Source organism: Phascolarctos cinereus, unplaced genomic scaffold (assembly GCF_003287225.1).
Source record: "Phascolarctos cinereus isolate Bilbo 61053 unplaced genomic scaffold, phaCin_HiC Scaffold_9;HRSCAF=440, whole genome shotgun sequence".
NCBI lineage: Eukaryota > Metazoa > Chordata > Mammalia > Diprotodontia > Phascolarctidae > Phascolarctos > Phascolarctos cinereus.
The window spans coordinates 245,211,484-245,224,134 of record NW_027556402.1 but is presented as its reverse complement, the minus strand read 5'-3'; the positions used below and the strand labels follow the sequence as shown (position 1 = coordinate 245,224,134).

At 47.3% G+C, this 12,651-nt stretch overlaps 1 protein-coding gene across 1 annotated transcript in view; it reads right to left on the bottom strand.

Moving 5' to 3' along the window:
- PTPRJ (protein tyrosine phosphatase receptor type J) overlaps nucleotides 1-11,636 on the bottom strand; it is a 174,269-nt gene extending 162,633 nt beyond the window's left edge. The window contains exon 1 of the mRNA XM_021009665.2: nucleotides 11,075-11,636. Within this exon, the coding sequence (XP_020865324.1) occupies nucleotides 11,075-11,344 (270 nt within the window). The 5' untranslated portion in view covers nucleotides 11,345-11,636. The remainder of the gene's footprint in view (nucleotides 1-11,074) is intronic.
- Between the last annotated feature and the right edge of the window lie 1,015 nt (nucleotides 11,637-12,651).

The following is a 12,651-nucleotide window of genomic DNA, read 5'->3' as shown; positions in this document are numbered from 1 at the left end:
AGCGGAAGAAGGAAGACAATACAGAACACTGCAAATGGAAAAGCCAACGACAAAAATGAATGCATTATCATTATAGTGACCAGGTTTAGTCTGTGAAAGATGAGAACATGGACTTCCTCCACTTCTTTGCAAAGGTAGAGAGACTATGGATGGGGACCTCTGCATATACCATCAGACTCAGCTGATGTGCTGCTTAATTTTGCTGGACTTTTTCCTCTTATTCTTTGCGATAGGGATAGCTCTCTGGATAGGGAAAAGGGGGAGGGAGAGATCTGAAAATCAAAATAATGTACAAACTAAAAGACATCCGTAAAAATTATTTCCCCATTCTAAAATACAGGAAGCCCCCTGTCTTCCTTTTCTCTCCTCACACACAAACCAAATCATTTGAGCAATTCCCTGTCAGACCCTGGCAAGTCCTTTCCTCCCACTGTCTCAGTTTTTTCATCTGTAAAACAGGAACAACATGGTCCTCTTTGAGAGAGGCAACATGAGGAAAATTTCTCCTAGCACGATGATACCCAATGTTCAAAATGCACGATGTGCCAAGATAAACGCTACTATAGAAACGGATGAGAAAAATGGGCAAGGCCTCTCTCAGCCTCCTGTTCCCAACAACTAAAACCATGACTTCTTTATCTTTTCCGTTTTTAAAGTTTCAACTTTAGGTCCTAAAATAACTACTCTCGGCCTTCCATAGAAAAAAATGTAAGACCAAACATTAGACACAGTCACAAGGGAAGTGGGAATGCCCTGGGACTAACACCTTGAAGGGCACCGATGAAAGCCCCTTAAAAGGGCCTTGGCCTGACCCTCTGGCTTCCCTTCCTGTACCCTAAGCACATCACAGCATTACTATTTATTCTCTTCTTATAGGATCATACATATAGATAGGAAAACCATCTGCTCCAACCTCTTTGTTTTACAGATGAGGAAATTTAAGCCCCTCAAGGGTAAAATGACCTGTCCAAGATCCCTTAGGCAAGCAAGGAGCAGAGGAAGGCTTCCAGGCCATCTCTTCTGATTCCAGACCCTAGGCTCTTTCTATACTTCCCACCAATATCTCAGACCAGGGATATGAATTTTTAACTGGGAACCCATGGACAGTTTTCAGAAGGTCCATGAATTTGGATGGGGGGTAGGGAGATGGCATCTTTACTTTCACTAGTCTGTACGTGAAATTTAGCATATCCTTCAATTATTTAAAAACCTGATTCTGAGAAGGGGTCCATAGACTTCACCAAACAGACAGCTAGAGGGGTCCATGACACTCACAGAGATACTAAGTCCTGGACTTCATTCAGCTCAGGAGGTCCTGAAATGGAAAGACTTCATTCTAAACACCTCTGGGCAGCATGCTCTGGTGCTCACTATTGACAATAAGGATTATTGGGTATGACTAATGAAAATAAAATATTGTTTGCCTCCTCTCAGAAACAGCAGGGCACAGCTTCCCTCTAGAAGGGAGGAGGAAAAGTGGAACTGAAAATTATTTGCATTGTTAAAATTAGATTTTTTTTTGTGGGAACCAATTCTGTTTAGCTTTGAGAATTTTTTTTTCTAATTTACTCTCTCTCCCCCCAACCAAGCCCTGAAATTTACATGGCATGGAAATTCTTTGACAATGGGAAGGGTGTAGCTATCACTAATGAGGAAGTACATAACAGATTTCCTATCTCAGCAGTTTGGGTCCAGAGCAGAACTAGAGGGGCAAGAGAGAGATGTTTAGAAATCTGGATGCAGGCCATGCTTGGGAGGAGGGGAAGAGAGACAGAGAAAAGGGTCCCCACTCTTCCTGGAACACCAAACCCAGCTGCTCAGAAGATCAAGTTTTAATTGAGGAACCCTCTCTGACCCCTTCCCTTCCATCCCTTAATTGTACTTAGGAAATAAGAATAAATAATATAATAAATAAATAAGAATAAAACTGTTGTAAAACTATTCACAAGTACCAGGTATTGGGGAAAACAAGCTGTTAAAGACCGGGCTCCAAAGACCTGGGTTCAAAGCTTAATTCTGTTGCTTAACAGCTGAACAACCTTGGGCAAGCCTCACCTCCCCTTACTATCTGAGTAACCTTGGGCAAGTCATGACCCAAGCTGTGGGTCTCAGTTTCTTCCTCTAGAAAATGAGGGCGGCAGTAAGGAGGGAATGGTGTCTGAGAGTTTCTCTGGCTTTGGAGGTCTATACTTTATAATAATAATGACTTACATTTCTAAAGCCAGCATACCCAAGTGCCACCCTTTTATCAGCTCACTTAACAGTCTATGGATTCTTCTTATTCTAAAACTCAAAGACGAAGAATCCCAGAACTTCAGAGTCAAAAAGGCTGGCAAATCCAACATTCAAGTCAACAAAAGGGGATAGAGCACGTAATCACCTAAGGTGTTCAAGCCCTGCCTCGGACCTGTATCCAGGAATTAGGATTAGCCTTGGAATTTGGGTGAGGGCTAGACATTTTACTGTAGGTATGACCCTAGGGGAGTCATTTAACCTCTCAATGCCCTAAGTAATGCAGTAAGACTAGGTTCTGTAGAGCAGTGGTGGGGGCTGGGGAGAACAAGGAAGACTGAATGAATACTTATTGAGCACCCATTGCCCATACTTCACTCAGAAGCAGCCAAGGCCTCACCTCAGAGTCACAATGCAACAATAAGATTAAGTGCCCCCTAAATGGATGGCCAAAGGTGGTACAGCTTAGTGGGCATCAGAATCAGGAATTCAACTCAACAACGGCTACTAGGTGGCCACCACCCTGATAGACAGTGAGGATACACCAATAAAACTGAAACAACCCCTGACCTTGAGAGGCTCCCCTTCTACTGGGGAAACAACACACACCTAGCCAAGGAAACGCAAAATGACTATAAACTTAGGGGCCTGAAGAGGAAAAGCCTTAGGTCATCAGATCACAGATTCAGAGCTGGAAGGGACCTAGGAGGTTAATTCAATCCCTCATTTTACAGCTGAAAGCCAAGAAGGTTAACTAACTTCCCTGAGGTCTCACAAGCAATGTAAGTAATACTGGCAGGATTTAAACCCAAGTCTGACCACTCCAGAGAGGATGCTCTTTCCATAGTACCAAGACCTGGATTCAAGTCCTAACACCCTGGGCAAGTCATTTTCCCTCTCTCCTCCAAGCAACGTACAAGCAAGCTGCCAATCTCCACAGTGGAGAGAATTTCCATGCTGGGAGGCCACCTTACCAATAGAGTCACACATCTGAACAAAAAATATTCTCAGCCCTGAGAGGCTACAAAGAACATGGAGGAGGGGGTGGGAGTAACATACATATATATGTATATATATGTATGTGTGTGTATATATATATATATATATATATACACACACATACATATATATACATATATACACACACATATATATACATATATGTATATATATATACACGTGTGTATATATATATATATATACGTATATATATATACATACATACGTGTGTGTGTGTGTGTATAAACAGTAACAGTCCCTACCCTCAAGGAGCTTTCTTCGTACTAGAAATAGCAATAGCTCACATTTCATGTAGTAGTTTGCAAAGTGCTTTACACATATCATCACATTTAATTATCACAAGAGTTGCTCTACTCAATCTTAACTTTTCTTCTCATAAGAGAAACACACAGGAAAAACGTCACCCACCCCGAAGCTCTCACCACTCAACAGTGGGCAATTCAAAATCACTCCTCTTCAACAAAAAGAGAGACCTCTCAAGGAACCACCAAAAATAATACTGATGATCTCAGGCCTAAACTCAAAATCCTGGGCAAAATCCCAACAACAACAACAACAACAGTCCCAAGGTCCAAGAGCTAGCCACCGCCCCCCACCCACCCAAGCTAACCAACATGACTCACCATGGAGCCAGGGCTCTGCAGCACCATAAGCAAAGGAGTATTTTGGTTACTGCCTGTGTTGCAGGGAGGGGAGCTATACCTCTGGAGGAAGCTAAAACTCACATCCCAACCATAAACCAATTTGCTATGTTTTCTTAACCTATCTGCAAACAAAACAAACTCCTTTGGCTTTTTTCCCCCCTTGTTTTGAAAAAAAAAAAAAACCTCAATTTTTTTTTTAATGGAAATTTAACCGGAAGTTTCAGAGAGCTCAGTCAAAACATTTCTAATCTTCTGGATGGCCAAGGTAATTGGGTTTGGGAATTAGCCCAAGCTAAATTCGTGATAAATACAACCCAGCATTCCACTCACCCAGGAAACAGACAAGGAAAGAAAAGATCCATGATAAGACACAAGAGAGAAACAAACTCTGGCTCACCCCGCCTCTCTAACGTTTTAGCACATAGGCACAATGAATTATTGCCCGGAGAAATCTTTAGGGCTCCAGTGCATCGAAGCGACAGGGTGCTCGATTCAATGTATTAAACTACCTACTATATGCCAGGCAATGAGATGATGCTGGAGTAGGGGAGAGGGAGAATGGTTACAAAATGCTTGCATTCTGCTGAGGGGAAGCTTACAATCTAATGCCCATAGCAACTGGAAATTACAAAGGATGAGCAGAAAAAAAGAGGGGGCGGGAGAAGAAGGGGGGAAGTACGGGAAATAGCACTGAATTTGGAATCAGAGGATCAGGGTTCAAATCCTGAGGCTGCCACTTACAACTGAATAACCTTGGGCAAATCATTTTCCCTCTCAGGGCCTGCTTTCTTATCTGTAAAATGAGGGGCTTGGACTACTCAGTATTTCAGATCCTTTTGGGTTCTAATTATATTACCCTATGATCCGTAAGTCAATGAGGTTGGACTGGGTAGTCCAATTGAAAGAAAGATTCTTTGAACCCAAGTTCAAATTCTAACTGCCATTTTTCGCCTGGGCAGACTCTCTTAGAGCCTGCATTTCCTCATTGGCAAAACTATGGTGTCAAACTGGATAACCCCTAAAGCAGGGGTGGAGAACCTGCCCTCAGGTCATCTGAGGTCAGTTCCTATCTGCAATTCTAAGAAATGCAAAAAGAGAACAACAGAACTAGGAGGGCATTGGCCATAGAAAGTTCAAAGATACAAAAACATGAAGAGGTAATATGGCATTATGGCATCAGGCAGACCTAGGTTCAAATCCTGCCTCTGACACATAATGGTTATACGCCCTCTTTGGACTCTAGGCTCTTCTCCAATTCTGTAAATTGCAGAGAAGGAACTGGTCTATGCTGGTTGAAAAGAGCGTCCTCACCTGGTAGCTCCCTATACCAGTAAAATCACAGGTCCAGTCCCAATCCCTTAAAAAAAAATCATACATTTACATACATGTGAATGTATAATCATAAGACCTTTCAGGAGTTATCACTGAACCTTTTATGCTTAAATGTACTTTTGAGTATAAAATTGATTAAGCGCAAAATAAGACAAGGAAAAAGAGTTACCCATCTTTGTAGGAGGGAGTTTCCCAGAGTTTCCACTCTGAGAGATGGGGGGTGGAGGGAGGGGAAGGGGATATGTCTGGCCCAGCTACATTTTCTCAAAGGCTGGGAAGAGAGGATGAAAAAAAAAAACCAAGCCTTGACACGTTGCGGAAGGCCTTATACATGAAACCAGAGCAAAAGGGGACAAAAATGTTCAGCGAATGGGTGGAGTCAGAGCCATGCTAACCAGAAAAGTCCCCATGCTGGAATTATCTCTGACCATCTTTCCTGCCTCCAAGAAGGAAAATGAGATGCTAGGTTTTCACATGGCTTTTCTGGGCTTACTTCACACTGACCCCACTGCCCTCTGGCCATTGGGCAAACAGAACCATACTCAGCCCAGGAAATTTCACTAGTTATTCCGAACAGTTACCAGCCACTGATATGCTGAGGTGCAAAGTCTAAGCATCCTAAACAGAAGCCTTCTGGGAATAGTCGGAGGAGATTTTTCCTGGTACCCTAGACAGCCCTCTTCCCTGGTACATTTCAACTATTGAATTTGCAAAAATTATCTTCATGAAACATAGGAGGCATTTAATAAACAACAGTTGATGTGATGTAAAAGGGTCAGGCAGAAAAGTGGCACAAATGAAAAATGCTCAAGATTTTGTTTAAAAAAAAACCTGGATTTAGGGAATTTCTTAGTCTTTTCTTTTTAATTTCCAATGGAATAATCAGCCTAGCTTAAAAGTAGAGGAGCCTGAAGACAGGATGACCTGAAAGAGAGTGGGATACATTGGAAAGGTCTCTGAAATCAGAGGACCTGCGATCAAATCCCTGCCTCTCCAACCTTCAGCAAGTGATTTATCCTCACTGGACCTCAGTCTTCTCCTCTGTAAAATGGGGGGAGGCAGAAAAGGGGGAGGACTAGATGGCAGTTCCTTCCAGGTTTTCATCAGTGATCCCCTGACACATACTGGCTGGCTGTGTGATTCTGGGCAAGTCATTAAACCACTTAAGAACCCAGTTAAGACTTACTCATAATAGGAGAGTTATCTAACTTTATTGGGGGGGGGGCTCCCAGAGTTACCACATGAGAGTTCCCCAAACTGATGGAAATTATAGGTCTCAGGTTTTTTTTTAATAGGATTTATAACTGCATCATTTAGTCCATCCCCTCCTAGAAATGAGGGAACTGAAGCCCAGACAGGATTTACAGCATGACATGCCCAAGGTCATACAAGAAGTAAGCAGCAGAGGCCAGGCCCAAAGATTCCAAAGCTGGAATTCTTTCCACCACTGCTGCTTCTTATTATCAATGAATGGGAAATTTCTAAAGAAGGCACCTACACATTGGATTTGGAGTCAAAGGAACCGAGTTCAAATCTTAGCTCTCATAATTACTACCTTTGTTAACAATCCCAATAATATAGAACATTGAATTCAGAGCCAGGAAGACAGGTTTGAATTCTTCTACTTACTACTAGCTGGGTGACCACATTACTTTACTTCTCCTAAACCTCAGTTTCTTCATCTGTAAAAGAGACAGCTAAGTGGCCCAGTGGATAGAGTGCTGGGCCTAAAGTCAGGAAGACTCATCTTCCTCAGTTCAAATTTGGCTCCAGACATTTAACTAGCTGTGTGACCCTGGGCAAGTCACTTAGCCCAGTTTGCCTCAGTTTCCTCATCTGCAAAACCAGAGGAGGAAATGGCAAACTACTCCAAGATCTCTGCCAAGAAAATCCCTATTGGAGTCACGAAGAATTGAACATAATTGGACAACAAGGCAAGGAAGATAATAGCACCCGCTTCATAGTTGTCATGAAGATCAGATAAGATAATACATACAAAGCACTAGAAAAACTTTATGACTATCAACTCTGATTAACATAACTACTTCCTTGGGAAAGTCCTCTCCTCTCTCTGGGCCTCAATTCCCTCAGCTGTAAAATGGGACTATTGAACTAGATGATTTATGAGGCCTCCCCAAAGTCTGAACCTATGACAGTATGATGAGCTAAAACCAGGGAAATGGCTGGTCATCAGGTGGCAGTAACATGTCATGTCAAACAAGGAAGACCGGGGCAAGAAAAGAAGTTTACTCAAGAGACTGAACTCATTGAATCAAAACAGGGCTCAGCAATCCAGGCAGCTGTGGGGGAAAAAATCTCCACAGGCACCTCTTTCTTGCTTCTGTCCCTGTCTCACTGAAATGAGATGGATTCTTTCCTCCCTCCAGACTCATCTCCTCTAATCTGTCAAACCCACAGGAGAAGCAGATCGTCCAGGCCGACCAAACCCCGAATGTGACAATGGCTCCTCTCAGCTAGAAACAGAGTTGCCAAGTGCCACCTTACTGCTGCTGGCGTTCAGTCTTTTTCCAGTCATGCCAACTCATCGTGACACTATTTGTAGTCTTCTTGGCAGACATACTGGAGGGGGTTGCCATTTCCTGCTCTAGCTCATTTTGCAGATGAGGAAACTGAGGCAAACACAGTGAAGTGACCTACCCGGAGTCACACAGCTAGTAAGTATCTGAGGCCAGATTTGCACTCAGGAAGAGCATCCACGGTGCCACCTAGCTAGCTGCCTTTAAGGGCAGCCTAGAATGCCTTGATTCAATAAACATTTATTAAGCCTCTACTACATTCTAGGCACCAGGGATACAGTGAAATAGTCCTTGACCTCAAGAAGTTTACATTTCATTGGGTGGAGCACAGTGTCATGAAGTAGCGCCCACACACACACTTCATTCTCACTTGAGGTGGCAAGTTGGGTAGATGGCTATTCCCCTCAGAGTTCCAAAAGGGTAACCTGGAGGGGCTATAGTTTCCCATTGTTAAAACTCACAAGCCCCCATCCAGTGTGCTTCTCCATATGATTCAGCTGACATCAAGTACAACTGGACTGTGGATTACAGCTGGCCAGAACCGTGAAAGCTGAGTCCAATCCCTGCATTTTACAGATAAAGAAAGTGAGGCTTGAAGTGGGTAAGTGACTTGCCAAAGGTTACAGAGGTATTAACTGACAAAGCAAGATTCAAACTCAGGTCTTCTGACTCCACTTGTACAGTGTTCTTTCCACCGGGCAATGCAGATAATTAAATACAAAATTTATATAAGTAACTTCCGGGGAGCTTTTAGCAGGTTCTTAATAACCAAATAGTGAATTGAATTGAACTTTACATGGCGATGGCGGTGCTGAATGGGGAAAGGAAACTCTTATTAATCAAAAAGCATAATGAGATAATAAAAAGAGCTGTGGAATAGAGAGCAAGATGGCTTCTGGTCCCAATAATTTCCAGGAGGAGGGTTACTAGCAAGTGGAAGAGTCAAGATAAGTCTGTTAGAGATGGCACTTGAGCTAAGCTTTGAAAGCAGCTAGGGATTCTATAAGAGAAGGACCCATTCCAGGCCTACAAGGGACAGCAGCCTGGGCGAAAGTAAACCTTCACAGAATAGCCAGCAATCCAGTTTGGCTGGCCCATAGATTGCAAGTTGGTCAGTAACATGAGTTAAGCCTGAAAAGATAATCTGGAGTCAGGCTTTGAAGGGGTGTAAAAGCCAAACAGAGGAGGTAGGCACTTATCCTAAAAGCAGCGGAGAAGCAGCAGGGCCTCTTTGAACAAGGTGGTAACTTGGGCAGATCTGTTTTGTAGCAATATCAGTTTGACAGCTTTGGGGAGGATGGAATTGGAAAGAAAGGGCAAAGGTGAGGGAGGGGCATGTGAAGAGAATGAGTGAAAGCTGGCCTTTCTTAGGGCTTTTTGTAATTTGATTTGGAGACTTACAAACTGTCCCAAAAACCAAATCTCTTCTAGGCAAATAAGTAGCTCACTGCTGGAACCTTGAGATTCATGTTTGACCTGACTGTAATGGTGGAGATGTATGGACCAAGTGAGGTTTTCCCATCCACAAACTACCAAGAAAGCCCCAACTTTCAATTGTTGGAAAGATTTCAGTCTCACTTCCAAATAGTTTGAATGACCAACACCTGTTTTTAGACCCAGTTCAATAGACTACTTGACCTTGGTTTCATTTCCCCCTGCCTCAGTGCCCTCCCTTTCCACAGAAGTGCCCCACCCCTCCTGAATTTCTGGCTCTTTTACAAGAATGCTGTAAAAGGGAATTAGGTTTTGCAAAATTCAAGGCATGAACCTGATTCTAAGAGCAGCTAAAAAGTGGGTAAATAGATGAAATAGCAAGCTGAAAACACCCCAAGTACCCAAAGGAACCTCAGATATTGCCTCGTCCTCCTTCACCAAGACCAGAGGGGCACAGTCACTGGCCCAGAGTATCACCTGGGAAGGCAGGACTAGACATTATCTCGCTCCTTTCGCCCAGTGCTCTTTCCACTACTTACTATCTGTGTTGATTAGTAAGTTACTACCTCCATCCAGCACCAAGTAAAGTTCAGTTCAATGCACTACACTGAGTTATTAGGAGCCCACTGTGCCCAGACTACTACGCTGTTAATGAGGGAAAGCATAAGACAAGTTTTGATAAGAGTGGGTCCCAGCCCTCATGGAATTTAGTCTGAGAGGACGTCACACAAATATTGAATTTAAGGACTCACTTCAAGGTCTAATGAAGACATGGGAAAAGACTTTTGCAAAGACAAAATTTGTTATCGCCTAGAAATGGTTATGAAGGAACTGCTGTTGTTAAGACATCATTCTTACCCCCCAGCTACTCTTTTTTCCAAGGCTGGGAACGTCTCAGATCCCCAGCTCACAAGGAGCGAGCCACTGAGAACACTTCTGTCCTGAGAGGGTCAGCTGATTTTTTTTTTTAAGGCTCCATTCCTTCTAAACCTACTGGCTTCCTTCTGCGGGAAAACACTTAAATACAGTCGAAAAGTCCGTCCTGCCCCGGGGGAAGCCCAGCCAGGGGGAGGGTGACAGGTCAATTACAGTGTCCAGGCTTCCTGGGGCGCACCCACCCACCCCCAGCAGTTACCTCCCTTGGCCTGTCACAAGCACCAACAGAAAAAGCCGGACTAGCTCCAATCTCTGGGCAAACAGCAGCTACACACACATAGAGAGACCACCACCACCACTGCAGGCAGCCAAATGTGATCAGTTTCAGGAAAGTGATTAGAAGGGGGGGCATTTAAGAAGTGAGGGGCAGGGGAACGACGTCGTAGGTCCTAAAAAAGAAAATACTCCAGGGCAGTCCCCCCCCCAAAACAAAAATAAATAAATGGCCTTTACAACAGAAACCTGTGGATGCCTGCCTGAGCCCAACTCCTGGCCCAGCTGTCCCTGCGACCACCAGCCCAAGCCCCAATCCCGAGAATCCACGTCAGCCCACCTATCACCCCCAGCAGCAGGATGCCACCCCCAGCCCCAATCACCTCCCTAATTTCCTCCGCCCTCCCCCCACCCCTCTTGGGCCCCGCGCAGGTGGCGAGCCCGATCTCCTCTGTCCTTAGACTCAACCAGGCGGCCTCGGAGCGGAGCCTGGGAGGAAGCCCCCGGGGCCGCCCCAGCTCGGGCGAAGAAGCCGCAGCGCTGCGCGCGGCCCGGGCCTGGGTGCCACTGGAATACCGCAGGTGGGGCACCCGAGCAGGTGCAGGTGGGACCCGCCTCCAGAAGGGGGAGGGGGCCGGGGACGCCGAGACTCCCCTCCGCTCCCTCCCCCCCCAACAGCCGCCGCTGCCCCGCCCCCCCCCCACTGGCCCCCAGCCGCAGGCTCACCTGGCCGAAGCGGAGCAGTAGCAACCCCAGGCTCAGCAGGAGGCAGAGCCGAGGCTGCGCCCCCGCCCCCCCGGGCTTCGGGCTCCGCGCGCCCCGGAACGAGCCCGGGAGCAGCGCGGCGCGCCGGGGCCCCGGAGCAGCAGCTTCAGCAGCAGCCTCGGCGCCCGGGGCAGGAGCCGGTGGCCGGGGCCGAGGCCGCCGCCGCCGACGCCGCCTCCAGCTCCTCCGCCTCCTCTCCGCTCCGCCCGCCCCGGGCTTCCCCGGGGACATGGCAGCGGCGGCGGCCACCACCAGGCTGGGTCTCGGGCGGGCGGGAGCAGCCCCGCGTCCCTCGGCGGAGGCGGCGGCGGCCAGGAGGGCTTCCACGGGGCGGAGCGAGCGGCGCCCACCCCCCGAGCTGCAGCGGCGCGGCGGCGGCGGAGGCGGCGGCGTCCAGGCTCGGGCGGCTTGGGCTCCAGCTGCCTGCTCCACGCGTCCTGCGGCTCGGGCTCCGGCTGCTCGGGTTCCGGCGGCTCCGGTGGCTCCGGCGGCTCCCGTGGCTCGGGCTCCCTGCAGCAGCCGCCGGGAGAAGCCAACCCCCTCCCTTCCCCCCTCCCCTTCTGAATATTCATCGCTTCCTCCCTCCCTCCCTCCCTCGGTCCGTCCCTCCCCCTCCTTCTCAGGGCTGGGCTCGCGCGCCGGCCTCCCCTCCCCTCTCCTCCCCTCTGGGATGGAGACCTACCCTAGCCTGCTGCTGCTGCTGCTGCTGCTGCTGCTGCAGCCGCAGCCCCCGCCCCCACGGCCGCCGGAGGGTGGGGGGCAGCCGCGGGCCAGCCCGACAGCCTCTCTCCCCTTTCCTCTCCCCCTCCCACTCCCTCCCCTCGGGGGAGGAAGCGCACCCCTCTTCTCTTCCCACTCCCACCCCAACAAAAACCCTCTCACATTCCTGGGGCTCCGCGGACCGAACTCTTGTCTCTGCGGCTTAACCGCTGGAAGACCGTGAGCTGGCCAAATTGTGGTCTGAGAGGTCCTCAACCTTACTGTTTCGGTTTGGTCTTTGTGACCCCCCCTCCCCGACACACACATACGCAGACACACTTAGTACGGTACCTGGAATGTAGGGGCTGAAACAAATCATTATTGAACGCATGAATCCCTTCCTCTCTCCCTTCCTCCACCTCCCCTAACCCCAGCACCCTGCCTCGATTGCCCAAGCTGTGGCCTTGAGTTTTAAACAGGCTTTTGGATTCTTTAACTAGAATTTGCTTCGTGGATTGGGGGGTGGGGGATACTCTAGGTCTAAATTTCTTTATTAGCAACTTGGGAATCATTCATTCATTCGACTGTCTACAAGCAGGTGCTAGGCACAGTGCAGCAGCTGAGGATTCGAAAACCAAGAGGAAAAAAAATGTCAAGTCCCTGGCCTCAAGGAGTTTACGCTCTAATGGGAGAGATGACATTTATAAACAGACTAGGGTAGTGAGAAGATCAACAATTACAGATTCATGGGGACAATTTCACTTTCTTCTCTTTTCTTCATCAGAGGGTCTGTCGATGTGTTTCAAGCTTCCATGCAGACCACCTCATTCTCCTCACAT